At 40.5% G+C, this 21,545-nt stretch overlaps 3 protein-coding genes and 4 non-coding genes across 8 annotated transcripts in view; all 7 read right to left on the bottom strand.

Annotated features, from left to right (window-relative positions):
* Positions 1–220: 220 nt before the first annotated feature.
* Positions 221–5,911, bottom strand: rps7 (ribosomal protein S7). The gene is made up of 7 exons (XM_061753966.1): positions 5,840–5,911; positions 5,146–5,231; positions 4,516–4,587; positions 3,253–3,396; positions 2,052–2,116; positions 850–1,000; positions 221–334 (listed from the first exon to the last, which is right to left on the bottom strand). The coding sequence occupies exons 2-7, from the start codon at positions 5,218–5,220 to the stop codon at positions 257–259; spliced, it is 585 nt and encodes a 194-aa protein (XP_061609950.1). The 5' UTR covers positions 5,221–5,231; positions 5,840–5,911; the 3' UTR covers positions 221–256.
* Positions 589–807, bottom strand: LOC133468754 (small nucleolar RNA SNORA73 family). The gene has a single exon (XR_009785564.1). It is a non-coding gene; the product is annotated as a small nucleolar RNA SNORA73 family (small nucleolar RNA).
* Positions 1,775–1,993, bottom strand: LOC133468755 (small nucleolar RNA SNORA73 family). The gene has a single exon (XR_009785565.1). It is a non-coding gene; the product is annotated as a small nucleolar RNA SNORA73 family (small nucleolar RNA).
* LOC133468753 (small nucleolar RNA SNORA73 family) lies at positions 2,991–3,209 on the bottom strand. The gene has a single exon (XR_009785563.1). It is a non-coding gene; the product is annotated as a small nucleolar RNA SNORA73 family (small nucleolar RNA).
* On the bottom strand, positions 3,471–3,689 carry LOC133468756 (small nucleolar RNA SNORA73 family). The gene has a single exon (XR_009785566.1). It is a non-coding gene; the product is annotated as a small nucleolar RNA SNORA73 family (small nucleolar RNA).
* Positions 5,912–6,645: 734 nt separating the features above from the next.
* On the bottom strand, positions 6,646–12,365 carry e2f6 (E2F transcription factor 6). Its single transcript, XM_061754629.1, has 8 exons — positions 12,096–12,365; positions 10,558–10,863; positions 10,381–10,427; positions 9,686–9,738; positions 8,683–8,866; positions 8,038–8,193; positions 7,781–7,895; positions 6,646–7,320 (listed from the first exon to the last, which is right to left on the bottom strand). The coding sequence occupies exons 1-8, from the start codon at positions 12,210–12,212 to the stop codon at positions 7,150–7,152; spliced, it is 1,149 nt and encodes a 382-aa protein (XP_061610613.1). The 5' UTR covers positions 12,213–12,365; the 3' UTR covers positions 6,646–7,149.
* A 966-nt stretch (positions 12,366–13,331) lies between these two features.
* myt1la (myelin transcription factor 1-like, a) overlaps positions 13,332–21,545 on the bottom strand; it is a 52,427-nt gene continuing 44,213 nt past the window's right edge. For both annotated transcript variants that reach the window (XM_061754477.1, XM_061754478.1), the window contains exons 19-23: positions 21,278–21,499; positions 21,106–21,197; positions 20,917–21,020; positions 18,790–18,933; positions 13,332–18,341 (exon numbers count right to left, since the gene is read on the bottom strand). In XM_061754477.1, coding sequence (XP_061610461.1) covers positions 18,201–18,341; positions 18,790–18,933; positions 20,917–21,020; positions 21,106–21,197; positions 21,278–21,499 — 703 coding nt within the window. In that variant the 3' untranslated portion in view covers positions 13,332–18,200. The remainder of the gene's footprint in view (positions 18,342–18,789; positions 18,934–20,916; positions 21,021–21,105; positions 21,198–21,277; positions 21,500–21,545) is intronic.

Here is a 21,545-nt window from a genome sequence, read left to right as displayed (position 1 = left end):
GAGAACGACTAAGACCAGACGGAAATATTAAATCAGATCTAAAAGAGATTGAAGGTATTAACAGGAATATTTGCAAAAGTTTCATCGTACAAACCAGCAAGCCAGAATTTGGATGGTGGGGAGGAAAGAACAGGTTTCAAATATATCTCCAATAAGATCACAGTCACTGCCATTACGGAAACAAAGTGGATGTCCTAATCAGGAAAGAAGACGCCAACCATTTGAACAGTACACAACTTTATTTCGTCATCTGCATTTAGAGCTGGTATTCGGGGAATTCAAAGACCACTTCTTTGCCTGTGAGCTTTTTGTAGACGCCGGAGAACGTTTCCACCTGAAACCACACATCACATTTAACGTAAATATTTTGCGCATTAATACAGTGGTACCTTGACTTGAATGACTCGTCACTATTTTTATCTCGAGTAAAATACGAGGTCCACCGCGGCCCCATTTGAAGATTTAAAAAAATTTGACCAAGCAACTGCTTGTACCTCAGGGGAACTCAGAACTCAAGGTACCACTCCATTTTAATGATTTGTTACACAAATGACTTATTTGTGCCTAACATGAGAAAAATAACATTTGAAATGTGCACTGCATGGTTTGCCTCCCCAGTAATGGCCCCAAAGGACTCTGGGAAGGTGTAGGAATATGCAGGACGCTCGTCCTCGCCGACAGCAAAGTCGGGGACGGAACATTTTGTTCGACGTCGTGGAACGGGAATGTACATCTTAGCACAAGGCTACGCTCCCATACGCCACCAGGACAGAGCCAGGAGAGAAACTCGCTGGATGTCGACGTCGGATCCGAGCCGACCTATCGGGACGAGGCAGCGGTCAGACGTACTTTGTGTTCCACGTTGTTCTGCTGCGCCTTGTCCAAGTGGACCTTGATGAGCCTGCTGCAGTCCAGCTTGACCCGGATTCTCTTGCCGACAATCTCGCTGGGGAACACCAGGTCCTCCAAGATGGCATCGTGTACCGCCGTCAGCGTGCGGCTAAAGGAAGACGGGGAGTTAGCACATGGAGCAACTCGTATACTAAATTCACGACAGGCGTTTTATCCATGCCACTTATATCTTGGTCTCATGATGTCAATATGGGAAGAGCATGACGAAGAGGACTCCATTCTAAAGTCAAGCAGGAAATTTATTGGTCCATTTATGGATCAAACACCGGTTGTGAATTTGGCCATTAATCTCCTTGTTCAAAGACAGCAAGTTGCAAGACACACACATTTAGCCACTAAATGACAAAACTATTTGCAGGCTGTCCGCTGAGATTCAAATGTCCAGCTGAGAGTTGGAGTTCAGCGACTGCCGCTCAGTCCACATAAACCAACAATAGACTGGTCACCAGTAACAGACATCGACCAGCGCATGGCAACCCTCTATCGGGTTATGAGACCCCACATACAATATATTGTACTATTACTATTATTTTTTTTTATTGAATAAAAAAAAACATGGCACGATTGTCACGGAAGAAAGGAATGGCCGCAAAGAGGAGACGTACAGAATAAGGAGAGTGTGGATATTTTGAGGCTGTTGGCGATGATCAGCGTCCCATTCACCGACTTCATTTCAGCGACAGACTCTGTGCTTTGCTTTCTAGCCACAACTACATTTGAAATTATAAACAAACACACAAACACAAGTCAAAAGGTCCCTTTTGTTAGTTCTGCTTAAAGTCACAACAATCGTAAACTGTCTCCAGGAAGTTGACATCAAGAAATTTCACATTCAAACATGAAGGTGAGTGTTTAGGAATTAAAATGTGCACTGCATGGTTTGCCTCCCCAGTAACGGCCCCAAAGGACTCTGGGAAGGTGTAGGAATATGCAGGACGCTCGTCCTCGCCGACCGTCGAGTCGGGGACAGAACTTTTTGTCTGACGTCGTGGAACGGGAATGTACGTCTTAGCACGAGGCTATGCTCCCATACGCCACCAGGACAGAGCCAGCAGAGAAACTCGCTGGATGTCGACGTCAGAATCAACACATGCAAACAAACATCCTTTAAAACAGCAGGATGGACGATTTCAACTCACCTCCTGGGACGCTTCTGCTTATTCTTCGTGCGGCTTTTTCTGGTGGGTTTGGGCAGAATTCTCCTCTGGAAGTCAACAACAAGTCGCCGTTTAGTCTCATCAAGTACACCGATACCACATTGTTGGAGGGGGCTGTGTTCCACTTGCACTCGCAATAGGTGAAAATTCACAATAGGTCATATACATTTATTTTTAACTTGCCTTAAAATGCCCCTCATGATAAAAATCCAGACAATATATAGAAAATACATTTTTGACGAAATAATTTAACCCCTAAAAATCCATGCCACACACTTTAATCACAAAACTATGACTTTTTCCAGACCAAGTACAACAACTCACGATACGTTGAAGTTCTCGCCGAGACTAAGTACCTTTACTTGATCATTTAAATACATCCTGCGATTGTGGTGAAAATGTTTCATTTGAAATCAAATACCGTTCAGAATCAAAGTTTTGACCATAGCACCTAACCCAAGTTTCACTGCAATATAACACTCCAGCGTAAATACTTGTCATTACTGGAATTTTATCATCCAATTGCAGTTTTTCTTTTAACAGTCTTGCCACAGATTTCATTTTAACGTAGCCTGTAACAAAGTTTTCCACTGATGTGGTATCGCCATCTAAACACAAGGAGGCACTAGATAAAAAGGAGTACATATACGGGACAGTCGCTTTATTATCGGCCAAAAAAAGGCTGTCGTGACTGTTGAAAGTATCTTCACACGCAAGACTCCACCTGACCGAAGTTATGTCAGGCTGGTGAAGTTGTATAGGCGGCCGCAGTATTGGAACATTTTTTGGTTCATGGTATGAGTAAAGACAAACAGTATGGAGACAGATACTTTTATCGGTGCATTCCGAACAATGTACCTCATAAAAATAACATTGTTGTGAAGCAAATAAAACATTCCTGATCTAAATAAGGTTTGTGTAAAATGTGCACTGCATGGTTTGCCTCCCCAGTAATGGCCCCAAAGGACTCTGGGAAGGTGTAGGAATATACAGGACGTTCGTCCTCACCGACTGCAAAGTCGGGGACAGAACTTTTTCTCCGACGGTGTGGAACGGGAATGCACGTCTTGGCTCGAGGCTACGCTCCCATACGCCACCAAAACAGAGCCAGGAGAGAAACTCGCTGGATGTCCACGTCGGAACAAACAAATAACTGAGATCCATTTGACGTGGCACTTCGAACCTGTGCGATGAAGACGACGTGTTTCCCGCTGAACTTCTTTTCCAGCTCCCTGACCAGGCGCACTTGAATCTTCTGGAAGGACTTCAGCTGAGGAACGGGAACAAAGATGATGATGGCTTTCTTGTTGCCAGGAACCTCAATCTCCTGTGAAGCGACAAAGGCACAAGAGTTCAGTGCCAAAGATAAAAAATCCACATTGTCACAATGGTCATTCGAGGGAATGTGCACTGCATGGTTTGCCTCCCCAGTAACGGCCCCAAAGGACTCTGGGAAGGTGTAGGAATATGCAGGGCGTTCGCCCTCGCCGACCGCGAAGTCGGGGACAGAACTTTTTGTCCGACGATGTGGAACGGGAATGTACGTCTTAGCACGAGGCTATGCTCCCATATGCCACCAGGACAGAGCCAGGAGAGCAACTCACTGGATGTCAACGTCAGAGTCAACACATGCAAACATTAAAACAGCAGGAAGGAGTATTAACAAAATGAGAGCCTGGAATAGTTTCCAGCCAACATCAGGGCAAATGAAGACAGACTAGTTGCTGGTCAATATCAGGGCTGTAGAAAATGTAAACAACCCATCCGTCCATTTTCAACACCGCTGATCCTCACTAGGGTCACGGGTATGCCGGAGCCTATTCCACCCAGCTAACTGCGGTTGAGAGGCGGGATACACCCTGAACAGGTCACCAGCCAATTGCAGGGCACATATAAACAAACAACCATTCGCACTCACATTCACACCTAATGGCAATTTAGAGTCTTCAATTAACCTACCATGCATGTTTTGGGGATGTGGGAGGAAACCGGAGTACCCGGAGAAAACCCACCTAGGCATGGGGAGAACATGCAAACTCCACACAGGCCAGGCCGGATTTGAACCCGGGTCCTCAGAACCATGAAGCAGACATGCGAAGCAGTCATCCACTGTTCCACCATCCAAATAACATACATATATACACACACACACACATATATATATATAAATAAATAAATAGTACACATACAATACACATATATATACATAAATAATATACACACACATCCAGATTTAGATAGTTTGGATTAATAAAATGCACAATCACTTAATTCTAACAGATAAACAGATTCACCACAAAATGTTTTTATGATTTCATTTTCACTCCTCACTTCGTGATCATCTTCAGCAAATGACATCTTAAATTTGATCGAAGTTGTCTTTAGCGGTCTTAAAATTAGCTTTACTTAGAGCTTAATCTAGCTCCAAAATGCTTGTTCCTCTCACCTTTGCTGCAGTGATGTTGAGTTCTCTCAGCTGAGCCTTGAGATCCGAGTTCATCTCCAGCTCGAGCAGAGCCTACAGGGCGACAAAGCACAACAATCATGAGATGCAGAGACATTGCATTTGTAATTCCCATGAAAATAAAATTTAATTTAAGTCAGCTGAGGAACGCAGATGGAAAGAAAGTTTGTCTGAACCTCAAATTGTGGCATGGTGTGATTGTTGAAGGGATTTCAATACACGAGCTCAACGGTGAGGAGAATCTTTTATTAAATTTTCAGTTTGACGAGTAGCTGGTTCAGACTCTTGAAAACAGGCAGGTTCAGAATGCACGTGGTAGAGGTTACCGAAGGGGCATCTTCCTGCTAAATAACAACTTACAACTAATTGAAAATATGTACAACCTTAACTTATTTCTTTTTATAAGTACAGTCATGTCTGTTCTTGAATGATTCAATGTGGAAAATCATTATGCACACTATCATTCTAAGGTTCACGGTTTGTCATTCAATCGCAACAAAGTCCAAAACTTTTGACGTCTATATTAAGAAAGCATCTTGATACATTAAAAGCTAATTATTTATTATTTATAGTTATGAGTTTGTTACATAGGAGTGACGTGTTCACACTTACCTGGGATATCCCTGACTCAAACTCGTCTGGTTTTTCGCCATTTGGCTTCACAATCTTTGCACTAGTGCTGAACATGGCCTTTGTCTCTGCAAAAAGTTCGAGTTGGATTTAAAACGTACAGTGACCAACACAACATAGATGCACATACCAGATGCAGCTAAATATGGATTATACACTACCACACCAGTTAGCAATTCAAGTGCATTTCCTTTGTTATAAAGTCTATGGTTACGTCTTTTATGATGACACTCCATTCCCAAGTTAACAACAAAATAAAGCCAGTTAGGTAGTTCGCTAAGCTAACGCATTAGCCAGCAGTTTAGCAAGCAGCCACAGTGAAGCTCAGCCTGATGCCAGGACTCTTTAGAAGTAACATTTTGCATAATTGAGCATGCCGACTCCCACAGAATGCTTCAAAGTATTGTTGGCCAATATCCGCGGTGCGGTCTCAAAAGAAGCCGTTAAAGTGAACACATGCACGGCCTGCTCGGCACCCCACTACAACTAGCATTCACCGCAGCTATTCCACCACGCTTTGTGGCACCGTTTAAAACTACCATCCACTACCACAAACTACTCAATCTAAGCCATCGTGGATCTAAAAATGTTTACGATACAAAGACGCGTCCCTTAAAGCTTGTTTTAATACATTATAGAGCATAAATGTCCATCTTGCCATAATGTCACGACTAACCTCAGTCAACGACGGCCAAGGAAGAGGCCGGATCATCGCGAGACCTGAATTAATACACAGCAGCGGGAGTGTAAACTATCGCGAGAGAAGGTTGGCGCTTGTCGGATCATCCCGAGATTTTAATGGGCCGGGTTTAGGCACCCGGAAACGAAGGGTTTACTTAAATTTTGGAATTATAATCTTTTGTGTATTTTCTATAACCACATAACTAGGCGTTTCGTTTACAATGGTAATAATAGTAATATAAATTTTAAGAAAACACAATACAAAACAATAAAACGAAATCAAAATGGAAGTACGACATATAAAAGCAACAAAAACGGAAATAATCAATTGAACCATGAACTCTTAAAAGACAACAGATGACTTTGTTAAAATTAAATGTTTTCATCTTGTGTATTTTATTTTATTTTTTTATAACCACAAAACTTTTCATTTACAATAGTAATTTGTAACACTTAATTTCCAAAAATCTAATTAGAAGTGCAACAAGTATAAAGCAGTAAAACCAGAAATAACAAATAAAACTACAAGCTTTAAAAAGACATAATGGCTTATTTTATTTTTGTAATTATATTTTTCCCATCTTTTGTATATTTCCTACAACCACATAACAATAATACAAAAATAATTTCACCCCCCCCCCCACCAAAATTAAACTCAGATATAAAATTAAAACCAGAAATAATTTTTCTAAAATTGAAGTTGTATTTCTTATTATTAAATAGTACAGAGCAACTTTATAGTGTAATTTAGAGAGTGATATGTATGGCTACTGAGTCAAATGACTGGAACTTCAAACTGTGTTGGGGTTTATCGTTTTATTTACAGCATCTTTATCAAAATGAAATGAAATATATGCCGATCATAAAGTACAAATGTCACGGAAAGCAGTTTGTGAAACGCATGTCAGTCTGATGATGAAGAGATTCCTCGTAAAAAAATGGGCATCTTGAAACACGTGACAACATTCCCTGAAGCGCTACAAAAAAAAAAAAAATCCAAAAAAAATCCCAACTTGGTACCTGTAAAGGGCTTCGGTTCAATTTCCCAGCATTGCCGTGAAGACAACTAGCGCCTCTTTGTAGCCGGCAAGGTGACAACACTTCCTAAAATTCAGGTTATGACACTTAACTTTTGACACAAAAAATGTCATGACAACAAAAATGTAGAGCAACTGGTGTTTCTCCTCAGATCCTTTTTTTTTTTTTAGCTCCAGTGGTGAATGTTTGTTTATAAAAGCAAGAAAGCTGGCTCGTCTCCCCTCTGATATCTCGAATGTCTGCCACAAAAAAAAAGGATTTCTCCTCTTAATGGGCGGTCTTGTGCGTGTGCAACGTTTGCGTCTGTATGCGACTTTCCTCCAGCGTCATGAAGCAACCGCTCATCTCCTCCTTGACTGGCACGCCGCCCGTGCCCAAGTCGCACGTCATCACCGCGATGGGACCCTTGCCACCTTTCAGGTGCACCTTGATGTTGTCCTGCACCACACGCGCACAAATACAGTACACAACCGTGAACACTAAAAGTGCAACGATTAATCGACAACTATTTGGATAATTGATTACATGTTAAATCATACATGCATGATGATCGTATGACGATTTTAACAATGACCCTAGAAAGTGCTGTGCAATATGGACACCATTTTATATCCATAAAATTATATATGTAATATGTATATGTAGTATTTTTCATTAAAATTACAAGAAATTCATGGCATTTAAAAAAATATTTTGTCCTTTTATAAATTTTTTTAAATATAGAAAAAATACTAAAATGGATAAAACCCAACTGTCACATTCGTCCAATAGTTGGATTAAGCGTGGGTTGATTGGTCATGCCTGGAGAGTAGGGTGTAAAAATGGCGCAATGTAAAGGCGACTGTTGGGTTATTGTCACGGACGCTACATTAAAATCGGAGAATTTTTGCTTGTTTACCTGTGTGGGCGTCGGGACCTCCAGCTTGGTTTCCTCCGGCGCTTTGATTACGATCACCGTCTGCTCCTTGAAGGGAGTGAGCCGGCTGACGTCCTCGTGTGTAATGTAGGCCGCCGTGCGCACACAAGTTAAGGCGAAAGGTGATTCGTAAATAACGTCACACTGGTCGACTTTTCTTTCTAAAGCTTACTGTTGTCCTTCTGTATGGACAAGAAGAAGCATCACGGCGGTTCCCGAGGGTGAGGCGCAAAGGATATATTGCGTTTTCTTCGTTGTCCGTCATGTCAAAGAGTTGCTGTGCGCAGTTTTTAATGAGGCCGTCCAGCGTGCTCTCTTCCAGCTTCAAGCTCTCCAGTTCCTTCCTGAACTCAGCCTCAGTCTTCCACAGGAAGTGTGAGATTGGACAATGTCCTCTGGATGGATGACAAAAAGTAAAATAAATAAATAATCGAAGTATCTCAAAATATATCTATTTTTAGATGAGCAGGATAACTAGTATATAGTAAATGATGAGTAAAGTTGTTTGGCTCATGTGTGTTCCCTGATTTTATGTCGCAGTTCAGGTCTGTGGCGCATAAATCTTTAGCCAGTGACTCTTTAAAAGTTGGACATGCTCCGTAGCTCCTCTTCAATGCAATAAATGGGACTAAGGTGAGGCGCTACATTCCAGCATCCTGAGGTGACCAAGTCACTCATGTGCTGTCCCCCCGGAAATACCCTAGCACCTATTGTTTACAAACGTAACAAAAAAGTCTAAATGCTTCACATAGCCTTAATATCGCATACTTTAATGCGTCACACGTAGACTTGACATCGCACCCGTAGGCAACATGATATAATAAAAATTGTGGCCAGACAACTCGATAGCAGCGTGATTACTGGGCTCACACATGTGCACTCACATCCACTTGACCCTCCTGGATCTCCTCTGGACCACACTGAGGCTCTCTAGCACGCCGATGATGTCGTAGACCTGACACTTGCCGGTCTGCAGCCTGCTGGCCGCCTGGTGGAGGTCCAGCCAGCTGTCTGGAGACAACAGCAGGAGCTCCAGGAGGCGGCGCGTCAGCAGCACCAGCGACACGTCTGGGAAGAGGACAGTTGGAAGAACGGCTAGGTGAGGATACAGTAGATACCATACGCACACAGACAGAACGAGATAGAGATGCTATACTCATCCCGTGAGGAAAATGAAATTGTCACAAGAGCAATCGTCACACATATACATCTTGCAGTGAAAGGACAACATCGGTTGGTGACACTAATGCACCATTAAGCTGCTTTGCCACATGGAGGGACAAAACATTTTCAGTGTTTGCAGGTTGCGACAATATTATTAATGTGTTTTTATGAATTATAATACGGTTGAGTGAAATTTTATTTATGGGGGAAAAAAAACAATTTTGTGTTATTTTTCTGGGGGCGGGGGGGGGGGGGGGGGGTGGAACAAATTAATTGCATTTCTATTCATTTAAATGGGGAAGGGTGACTTGAGATAGGAGTGGTTTGGGACAAGAGCGTGGTCATGCAACGAATTAAATTCGTATCTCAAGGCACCACTGTACCATGTAATATTCGACAGTGACGGATAATACAATGAATTATAATACACCCAAGATGTACAGTTTGAAATGTAATTAAATAAATAGTACAAACTGACAGGCATATATATGGATAATAATAGACACAGTGTACTGTACGTACGGCAATATAAAATAGCGATTGTTATGTAATATGTATAACATTATTGCATAGTGTCCAGAAATATTTATCTCACACACAGTGGATAGTTATCAAAGTAAATAGTGAATGGTATGAAAGATGATCTAAAATGATATTGAATAAGTCTGCATGTCTCCTTTGGACAAATATTTAATACAACAAACGTACACAAACAACACACACCGTTTCTGTATGGTTTCTCTGTCTGAAGATCCTCTTTGGATTGAAGGTCCACACTGCAGAGAACAAGAACAATTTAAACTAAAATAATTCATCTGAAATAAGACAAAAATGCCCCAAATTCAAAGAGTTCAACTCAGTGAACCAAAGCCAGCGTGGGCGGTTCTTTAATGGCAGACCAAGCATTTACATGATCGAGAGACCTTTAATATTTATTTCATTTTATTTAATTTAGCTGTTTTATTCCCAAAAATGGGTCAATCCAAATGTATTAATTCATATTATTGAGTTCATTTATTTCATTAGATAATTAATTGAGTATAACTAAAATGAAAATTGTAAATAAACATTTTTACATGCATTTATTGTATTAAATAATGTGTTACTTAATTAAGATATAAAGACACTAAAAGAATTGATGATTATTCACGTGGTCGTTCACAAGTCATCACAGTGTTTAGTGAGTAGACAATTCATAGTTTTTAACGCAATGGTTAGCTCGTTTCGACACTCGCATGAGAGTGAAACAGGTTCACTCGTCATTAAAGGGTAACAAGTTGAAGTTGAACTGCAACCCATCTCAAGTAAACTTTTGAAACAGTTGAAAAGTAACTTTTTAACAGTTTGTCCATTTTAAAATCAAACATGCATTGAGCTAATTGAAGGATGCATCCATTAAAAAAAAATTAAAGCTTTACCTTGGTGTGTTCACCTTGGGAGGAACATGCACAGGTTCACTTAGAACCTGAAAGAAACAAGAGTTCAAAATATTAAACATTACATTGTAACAATTACTGCATTCCTTCAATAAAGCATTTTTTAAATTCTGTTTGCTCTAGCTATCGGTAGTACAGGTACTATTATTAAAAAGTGACCTGCTGAGGAGGTTGTGGAGAAGGAGGTCTCACAGGGGCTCCACTTTCATCTTCCTCCATCTCTTCCTCCTCCTCATCCTCCTCGTCGCCACCCGCGGTGCCCCACTGGTCGTCCTCCTCGGACGACTCGGCTCCCCAGGTGCCGATGTCGCCGAGGGGTCCGTCCAGATAGGGGGGCATGATGGGGATGGCGTCGCTGTTGACGCCGTTTCTGGAGATGTCCTCCGGCAGGAAATGCTCCTCGCAGATCAAGTGCTGCTCCGCCGCTTCCTGCTTGTCCGTCTCTCGCAGCGCAGCCAGCCATACCTCATCATCATCATCATTTTGAGTCATGTTTTAACACACACGTGTCAAACTCAAACAATTTAAAAGATTAATTTAAACTACCTTTGACGCTGGAAAAAGAGCATTTGTTTCATGTTTCTGCTTCCTAAAATTAGACTTAGCCACCTTCTGCGACTCCACTATTAAGACTGCTATCCATCTTTTCTGGAAATTTACACATACCTTTAAACTGTGGCAAGATATCTGCAGATTTATGTTGGATGATTATCTTCTGTGACTTTAAGCTTATTTTGTAAAATGCATTTTCTGGCTTTGTAAAGTGTGACACCTGAGTTGATTTATTATTATTATTATTTTTTTACTCTGATGAATTCATATTTACATATGTAAATTTGCTCAGGTAAAACCCATTTTCTGTGTCCTTATGAAAGAACCGGAACTGTATTTAATGTCAACATCTCCTGATAAAAACAAGAACGCAATCAAAAACCTGAGATTGTGCTCCCACTTCTATGAAAGTATCATTGGAACTACTGTACGTATTAACCATACATTTGAGAGACTTTTATTTCATTTTACTCGTGACCCCTGGCACGTTTCTATTACGTTTCTGTTTATTTGTCATTTTTACTTAATACTGATGTAATGCGTACCTACCTATTAGGATTCCCACCTAGTTTCCAGGCAGGACACGCCCTACTGGCTTCAGTACACGCTCCACTGCACTATGATTGGCTGCTGTATCTGTGTAGAACATGCGGCGTCGTTAATGTGTTTCCTACTAACCCTCACCCACTCTAATTCTAACCTTAACCCATCCTAAACCGAACTAAGCCACAACCCTTGCCCTAAACCTAACCATAATAAACTTCTTTGTTAGTATTTCGTACAAATGTGATACATGTTTTGGATGGTCATCACGTTACATCTGCGTAGCCTGCCCCTCCCGCGACGCAGGAGCCAATCATGTTGCAGCTGGGCGTGTCCTGCCTGGAAACTGTGTGGGAATCCTAATAACGCTGCTTACCCACTTCGTTTCGTGAACATTTTTCTACCGGTTGACAAATTGTTAAATAAAGATTGAAAAATAAATAAATGTCCGCACAACAAGACCCACAGGCTACATGCTAAAGTTAGCACCGCGCGAAGACATAGAAGGAAGACTGGCACAGGTACAAAAAAAAATATGAATAATAATACAATCGATAAGGATGTAGTATATGTTTGTTTGGGTTGTAGTCATGTGTCGTTACCTTGACCCTTGCTGGGTCTTTTGGGAACGGGAAGAACCTCTTCAGAGGTCGGCTTAAGACGCCCCGGTTGCCGTTGAGCAGCCGGTTCCGACAGCCGGAAACAACACACTTGACCATGCTGAGCGCATCCAACCGAACCGGGCTAACTCGGCATCCGAACCCGCCGTCGGTCGTTCCGCCGGAGTGAGATAAAGGTCGCCTTTGGGTGCAGGTTTTCTTCTTTTCCACGCTCGTTTCTCTAACCGGAAGAGGCGTGTCGTTGACGCGAAAATACAACAATGAAGGGAAAACGTGTACTTTTAATGTGGTGCCCTCTACAGGGGTCAATGTGCTCTGCCAGTGTATGAAGGCCCAAGGACAACTCTCCCAAGTATAATGATTAAATGTGTCATAAATTATTTAATGATTTCAATATCTACTTAATAATTTCAATGTTTATTTATTTCAACATATATTTATTTCAATATTTATTTAATAATTTCCGTTTGTATTTATCTATTTCAGTATTTTTGTTAAATTCTTCCAGTATCTATTTAATTGATTTGAATATTTATTCGTTTCAGTGTTTTAATAGTCGCACAATTCATGACACATTTAATTATTACATTCAGTTTTCATTTACTTATTTCGATCTTTCAGTTATTTTAACATCTGTTTAATTCTTTCAATTTCTACTGGTTTTAATATGTATTTAAATATGTATTTAATTAATAAATAAATACAGTAATAATAAAAAAACATCTGCCAAATGAAATTCTACCACATAGGCATTGATATCAAATTGAAATTATAAGTTATGATTTATGTAATTTGCGAATTATGTATCATGATGTGTAGCAAGTTTTAGTGGTTTTATTCTACACTCTCCATCCATTTTCGATGGCCTCGTTTGGGTGTCAGGTGAACTGGAGTATAGACCAATTGACTTTGGACGAGAGACGGGTACACCCGGGAGTGGTCGCCTGCCAATTTCAGGGCACATGTAGACAAACAACCATTTCCACTCACATTCATTCTCTGTGCTGCCAATATTCTTGTGTAACTTGTTTAATAATTTCTCAAATATTTTATGCAAAAATAAATTACTATCTGAGGTTTTTCTTTCGATAGCTATTTTAATGGCCTATATTTCAATGTTTATTTTTTCACATATCATAATGGTAAAAGCCCAAAAGTGGTCTTATTGAAGGTGATTTGTGGAAGTTTCTCTTTGAGTCAAGAAGGTGACAATAAAAGTTGCAACACAAGATTTATTCAGAAGAGCAAGAGATGCCAAACACTGTCAAGATTAAAATAAATAAATAAATAAATAATAATAAAAAAAAAATCACCATTCCAATGAAAGTAGCATGTGTAGCAACGCATGAGCTCAACACGCAGCCGAAAAGATGAAAAGAACTCATGCCATGTACTAAGAAAAGTCACCAGATGCTTCCAAGTGACAAAAGGAACAACAAAAAAAGGAGCGATGCATTTTAAAAAAACTCTTTGAATGCACTCCTGCAAAAGAAAATTAGCATTTCACAAATATTCATATGCATTTCTTCATGGTCAGTAGTTTGTACATGTGATCAACATCTAGTCTAGCGTCTGTCTTTGAATTGTGCTTTCATCTCCTCCTGGGATTAATTTGAAGAACTTCTTGCTGCCTAAAGAAGTCAACACAAGCTGGAGCTCGTCAGCAGGAAGTCACTCAGTCAAGCTTTCACATCCCAATAAGAGGGGGGGGGGAACATGTTCTTTTTCCAGTTTGCTGCTTTGTGTCCTCTTCAATGCTGATTATCAGACCCTCGAGAATGACAAGCCATGTGAGCTTTAATTAGATTTTCTTGAGCCACCTTAAGGTCCATGTACGCACACTCTTTGTCCTCACTAGTAAGACAATTCAGCGCACTAGCAGAATGACTGTGTCTTACTAGTAAAGTTTTTTTCCACAACCGTATGACTTGATATGATGATTTCTGCACACTAGTGCGACTAGTAGTTGTCCTACTAGAAGCTTTGCTGAAACAATTTAAAAAAGTGAAACGATAAAAAAAAAAATGCCCAATGTAAGTAGAGCAAAGGAACCTCAACCAGCTGTTAGGAATTAGAAGCGACACGGAATTATCAACATTTCTGCTCGACAAGTACATTTATCACTGCTTTTTGATGTTCAATTGATTGTATACCCACCACCCCCCCAAAAAAAATCTAACTTAAAACTAGAGTAGTCCCGATCCAATCACGTGATCGGAAATCGGGGCTGATCAAGTAATTATCACCTGTTCAGTATCGGGTATAGAAGATCAGATTTTTTAATTTTTGAAGGTCATAAAGCCACAAAATAATCTTGAGGTACAAAGATATTGCCAAATAAAGCAGCAATAGCTTAGTTTTACTTTACTTGAATAAATCTAATTAAATAAAAACAAAGACACTTTAGACAATTTGGATGTCATTTCTTTTTTCTTCTTCTTAATGCATTGGCGAGGTATTGGACAGGACTCGAGATCGGCAGATACTCAAAACCGAATGACCAAAAAAAAAAAAAAAAAAAAAAAAGTGATTGGGACATCCCTACATCAAACTCATAAATTTAAATTTTGGTGTGAGGACAAAGAGCACACTAGTGCATGGACCTTAAACTGGATATGAAACTCTTGCTCAAATGGCTTTCCATTCCCTAGTAGGCCATAATCCATATTTCACAAGCTCCCACTGAAGGTTGGCAGCAGTAACCGCAAGTTCATAGTTTCATTATTCAACACTGAAGAAACAGGATTCATCTTTTAACATTCAAATAATTCCAACAATGTTCTCGGAAGTGCTTGGGACACCTGCGAAATAATGTAATAATGCAAAATACACACAAAAGGATATTAAAAATGAGGTGCTGATTGTTATAAAAGGGTACATTTGCTGTCTTTGTGCACTTGCTTTCATTTGAAAAATGTTAAGGGGTCTTTTGTTGATAATTTCACATATTTCTTGGAGAAAAATCATACTTTTTGGGTTGTTTTCAATGCAAAGAAGGTGAACAAAAGCTGTATTGGAGCTTCACTCCCTAGTATCCACTATATAGTGTACACGGTACAGAAAAATAATTTTCCGTGGTATTGTTTGATTTTTGGCACGAGACAAATTCATGAGTTGTGGCGCGAAAATCTCTCAAATATAAGTCGAGCAACAAGTACATCACAACACGCATGGACATAAAGTGCTTTGTTTGTATTTATTTTGTAAGATACCGTCAGCTTAAAACAATGTTATTATAATTTATTGATTTCTTTAATATTTATCATGGAAGGTCCACCAGCTGACGTTGTTTCGGTACGTTGTAATTATGCGACAACAATGACGTCGTTGAAGGCGCCCGAGTAGCATTCTAAAACTATTTTTTAATTTCGCTGATGGGTTAACTATATTGTCCACGATATAAAAATACCTATATAGTGATTAGGGAGTATGCTATTAACCGTTAAACTATATCGTTCACTGGAGTATGCAAAAATGAGTATATAGTGATTAGGGAGTAGGGAATGGTGAATGACTCCGAACGCAGGATTCGGAATCATTCATCATTTTCTACTCCCTAATCACTACAAAGGGATTTTTTTACTGGTAGCTATAAAGTCCATTATATAAAAATCACTATACAGTGGTGCTTTGAGATGCGGTTTTCGTTCTGTGGCCACGCTTGTAACGCAGAAACATGCATCTTAAATCATCTTTCCCCACTCAAATGTATGGAAATGCCATGAATCCCTTCCAGCCTCCCCAAAATGTCCAACAAAAATCCCGTATTTTTCGGACTATAAATCGCAGTTTTTTTCATAGTTTGGCCAGGGGTGCGACTTATACTCCGGAGCGATTTATAGGTGAAATTATTAACACATTATTATGCAATTTCACGTTATTTTCACACTGACAACCGCAAGAGGGCGTTCTAGGCCTGTGTATCTGTACCTGCTACTGCTGTACCTCAGAAAATTGCTAATTTCAACATTAGCGGTAATTTATAAAAACAACTGAGAAGGACTGAAATCATATTCAGCAGATTACAAGCTGCAAGTAGTGAAATGTGCAGCCGAAAACGGTAATCTAGCAGCATAAAGAAAGTTTGGAGTGAGCGAGAAACTTGTAAGGGACTGTCTCTATTCTATTTTTATTTTAAATTGCCTTTCAAGATGAAATGTTTGTTCTTGGTGTTGGATTTTATCTAATACATTTCCCCCCAAAAATGCGATTTATATAGGTTTTTTCCTTCTTTATTATGCATTTTTGGGCTGGTGCAATTTATACTCCGGAACGATTTATAGTCCGGAAAATACGGTATTTATGTTTCTCATAAGGAAAGTAGCACTCTATAATATCATACTTTATAAAAAAAATATATAGTCACAGCATTATTAAATAGAAGGTAAAGAATTAAACAATTTATGCATCATGATTGATTCATTGCGTCTCCCTGCGCAACTGAACTGGACCACCGAGGGGCAGTATAATACAGTTCTGCAGACAAACGAAGAAGACTTTCACCTAAACTGTAAATGACTCAGTAAACCGCAGTAATGTTAGTCATTTTTTGCAGAGGACAACAACTATATGTCTGTGAATAGGCATGCGCCGGTTACTGGTTTCAAGGTATACCCCACTTTTAAAAAGTCACACTTTCAAAACCGCTCTTTTGTTTTTACGCTTACCAATAAAATTCTTATTTATCAAAACATTTCAAAATAATACAGTTTAGAGCTGCATTGAAATACTGTTACTGTGCAATTTTTTTGCTCACAGTTATCATACCGTCAACGTCTGATAGGAGCCTACGCCTACTTGTATTGTTATAATGTCTGTCTACATGTGTTGCTGCACCGTTTGTGTTCAAATATCCATTGCTTAGAGCATTATATCACCGCGACTATCAATGCTATTCCTTAGCCCGACTATGGCGTTTTACATTCTGTGTTAGCATTAGACAAACAGGAGGCAAAGGTGTGTGGTTTTAAATACACAAGGTGTAATTGGCTTTGTTTTATGTTTAGTTTTGAACTTCAGTGGTATTCTTTTTTGACGAGTCGTTCATTATCTGCCAAATTGCTGCTTGTTGTAAAGTGAGTTCAATAGAGTTCATTGCCACCACACAGCACTCGTATCTCGAATTTTTGCCCTTAAGTCGGAGGAAAAAAAAATCAGCCCAACGACGCCTCTAGTCTGGAAAAAAATCTTAATGTCGGGGCACCACTGTATAGTGATTCACGATGAGGGAATGAATAGCCAATGTGTGTGTTTTGCCTCCACATATCAATCTCCGAATGCCCAAGTCAACACTGTACACTTTTTAAAAACTTATTTTTTTGCTCATTGTGTTCCGATGAGCCCCAGTAAAGTGCATGCATGTCAGAAAAAAAGTCTGCTGAGAGGACGACCAGTGCAAATGTACAATGAGGTGTGTGTGTGTGTGACCCTGTAAGTCCAGCCAGCCGCCCGCCTGCCATCTACACGCAGACACACACACGGTAAGCAAAACATCAAAACATGAAAACAAAGGCGTCCCTGTGTGTTCACCTTCAACGTGATTGTAGTAAAAGTGGATACAAAACCAGTAAAAACATCAATCGGTGATCAATGATCGTTGATTTTATAAGAAATTGCATATACCCAAACTTTTTTTTTTTTAAATATAGATTGCATCTGAATAAATCATGCCAATATTGCTGTCCTACCAGCTCATCCACGTGGCTTATTAACCAATCAAACAATCAATCAATCAATCAATGGCAGATTGTCTCCTACACTTGTTCACTTGGCGTTTCCGTGTGATGATGTTTGAACTCTTCTCTCGTGTTTTGATTGCTCTTCACGTTGACCATCAATCAATCAATCAATCAATAAATAGGTAAATACATTAGCAGCTATACGTCACATTTTATCAGGTCGTATGAAAATGTACAAAAGTTGGATGTTTGATCCAAACAAAGTGAGGTGATTTAAAAAAAAAAATCTAAAGTGGTGATGGTGTAAATGTGACAGCGGAGCGACGGTAGGTTACAGCAGCAGCAAAAAACAAAACAAAATAATAACAACCTTTGTTTGTTTGTGGTGGTGTTGGCATTATCGGCGGAGCTACACTTGGATGCCCTGCACGGCCTGTCGGATGTTCTCCAGCAGCGCCTTGTTCTCCGGGCTTGTGTACTGGTCCTGGTGGGTGTACATGTCCGTCAGAGTGTTCACGTACGTGTCAAGGTTCTGCTCGTTCATCGGCTCCTGGCGGCAGAGGAGAAACACGGAATCAGTGACTCCCAACACAGATCAACAAGTGTGCTGTGAGAAAGGACCCAATTTCACTTTATTACTTGCTACAAACAATCTAGCTATGCCAGGTAGAACAATTCAATGCTCTTCCACTAGACGGCAGAAGGTACATCATGAACCTGTGTAATCGACATGATGAGATGAACTCCGTAATCTTTATCTTCTACTCAAAAGCAGTGGTGATCGCAAATCCAAAGCGATGCAACGGCGCCATCTTCAGCAATCTGTTAGCCATTACAGTGGTTTACAAACTTAATATTCACATACAAGCTGGGTGAGACCCTTTTTCCATGGCTACTCATTGAAAAACATGCTTGACAAATAAAGACATCTGTATACGGTTGTAATCCAATACATCCAGATTGACTAATCCGGATTTTTCAGTTTTCAGTATTGTTACCATGTGCGGCAGCTGGATGTTGGCCAGGCTGTTGATGAGCGACTGGCTGAGGTTGGCCAGCTCATGCAGCAGTGAGTCGTTCTGTTGCTCGATCACCTTGTTCTCCTCCTCCATCGACCTCAGACTGCTCTCCATCGTGGTGATCTAGCACAAGAAAATATTGGGACACAGCTCTCAATCAGTCAATCAATCCTTTTTGAAATTATTCATTTCCTCATTCCTTTAAAAAAAAAAATATATTCCTTTGTTTAACCAGGTAAGGCAACTGAGAAGAGTTTCTCATTTACAATGCAGACCTGAAGGCAATTAAGGTTTCAATGTCTAGCCCAAGGACACTTTGACAGCAGTTGGAGCCGGGATTTGAACCGCTGACCCTTCGGTCCATGGACGACCCACTCTACCAACAGAGCCGCTTGATTGATCAATCAATCAATTCATCACTGAGGTTGCACCATACACTAAATTTTAACTATCAAACCATTTTTGCCAGAAGTGCCATCCATCCATTTTCTCTATCGCTTATCCTCACTCGGGTTTCGGGCGTGCTGGAGCCTATCCCAGCTATCTTTGGGCGAGAGGCAGGGTACACCCTGAACTGGTCGCCAGCCAATTGCAGGGCACATATAAACAAACAACCATTCGCACTCACATCCACCCCTACAGGCAATTTAGAGTCTTCAGCTAACATACCATGCATGTTTTTGGGATGTGGGAGGAAACCGGAGTACCCGGAGAAAACCCAGGCAGGCACGGGGAGAACATGCAAACTCCACACAGGCGCGGCCGGGATTTGAACCCCGGTCCTCACAACTGTGAGGCAGATGTGCTAACCAGTCGTCCAACGTTCCGCCGCCAGAAGTGACATATAAATAAAATGAAATTAATTTGTTACTTACTAATAATGATATATTTGGGCACAGAAATGCAAAACTTGCCATCAAAACAAAAATATTTGTTCACAAAAAGGCTACTTTTGATCATGCCGTCAAAGCACAACTGTATTTGTTTAGGGAAAGGCTCAGTTTGGCCACAACAGCAATTCATTTTGCCCTAAGATGCTATATTTACAAAGTAGAAGTAAGCAAAGCAAAGCGAGGCACATTTATTTATATAATGCATTTCATACACTCAGGCACATTGAACTACCTGTGTAAATGTGATTGAGTTACACAGGTAACTCAATGTGCTTTACATGATTAAAACCATTAAAAAACAGCCTATAAAAATTTTAAACAAAGAGAAAAATATAAATACAGTAAAACAGCATACAGTGCAAGAAAGATAATTTAAAAGTGGAAATGCTCTAAAAAGCGTGAGAAAAAAAGAAGAGTTTTTAATCCTGATTTAAAAATATTCACACTTGGCGCTGACGTCACTTCTGCTGGGAACTTATTCCATTTGTGTGCAGCATAACAGCTAAATGCTGCGTCACCATATTTGTATGTATAATAGTTATACAGTCAAACGAAGGAGAGTTTCCCAAGTACTGTAAGTGACCATGTAAGCTACAGTAATATTAGTCGGGTTTTTTTCAGAGGATAAAGAATATATGCCTGTGAGTATTGTCTGTCTACATGTGTTGCTCCACTGCTTGTGTTCAAAGCATTTTTATGTTGCTTATAGCACCGCGACTATCGATATGATTCGTTAGCTCATCTAAGGCCTGTTGTATTATATGTTAGCATTCAGCTAGCGGACCCTTGATTCGGGAGTGGCGTTAAACAGCTTTAAGACTCTTTTTGAAGAATTGTTCACTATCTTTCAAACTCCATTGCCACCGTACAGCGTTCGCCATCTCTCAAGTTTGCACTCGCAAGTCAAAGCAAAAAATCTTCTGGACGAAGGCTCTTATCTGGAAAAACTCGTATCTCAAGGCACCACTGCATTTGACAATAAAAAGGTCACAGACTTTCAGAGCCACAGCCATAAAATGCTACATTTTGACACACAAAAAAAGTGTATTCAGTCACAAAAGGCTATGTTAGAGCACAAAAATCAAAAAGGAATATTTGACCGCTCTCATTCCCACAGATACACGACATCATCCTGTAGGATCCTATTATTATTTCAATACTTTTGTCCTTAAGCCTGTCAATGAATAATAATTAATATTTTGGCTTGTCTTACTTGCGTCCTCAGTTTAATCATATCAGACTCCACTTGATTGTTGGACTCGTTGATGTCTTTTATTTCTTCGTCTAGCTGTTTGATTTCTTCGTCGTTTTCAATGCCTGAATCAGACCAAAAAAAAAGACAAAAACACCACATTCTGTTTATTTGTTTGTTTGTAATTGCATTTTGCTGCTTCCGTCTCACCTTTGCTGGCTCTCTGCTTGATTGTCAGCATCTCCACACCGCTCATCCTTGCCTTCTTCATGGCCGAGGTGGCCCGGGGACAACCGGAGAGACTGGAGCAAAACACAAGCACATCATTCCTACCGGCTGCCATGGTGACAAGATGCAAAGGCTCCACACTGGGATGGCTCACCTCCGGTGGGTCAGGAAGCTTCCGCTGACGTGGCCCGAGCCGTCGCAGCCCGGCGTGGGACATGTCATGCCGTCCGTCTTGCTGGACTTCCAGGCCAATTGAGCGCCGTTCACATAGCTGTCCTTCTGCCGTTTGGCCGCCAGGGGGCAGCCCGACGCGCTGCGGTGGGAGGCGTACTTCCCGGTAACGTGACCTTGGCCGTCACAGCCTGGCACCGGACACCTGAGATGGGGACGCGCATGAAGACCTTTCACTCGGATTCAATAGC

This window comes from Phyllopteryx taeniolatus, chromosome 18 (genome assembly GCF_024500385.1).
Source record: "Phyllopteryx taeniolatus isolate TA_2022b chromosome 18, UOR_Ptae_1.2, whole genome shotgun sequence".
NCBI lineage: Eukaryota > Metazoa > Chordata > Actinopteri > Syngnathiformes > Syngnathidae > Phyllopteryx > Phyllopteryx taeniolatus.
The sequence above is the reverse complement of the archived record's forward strand: the minus strand, read 5'-3'. Positions and strand labels throughout refer to the sequence as shown.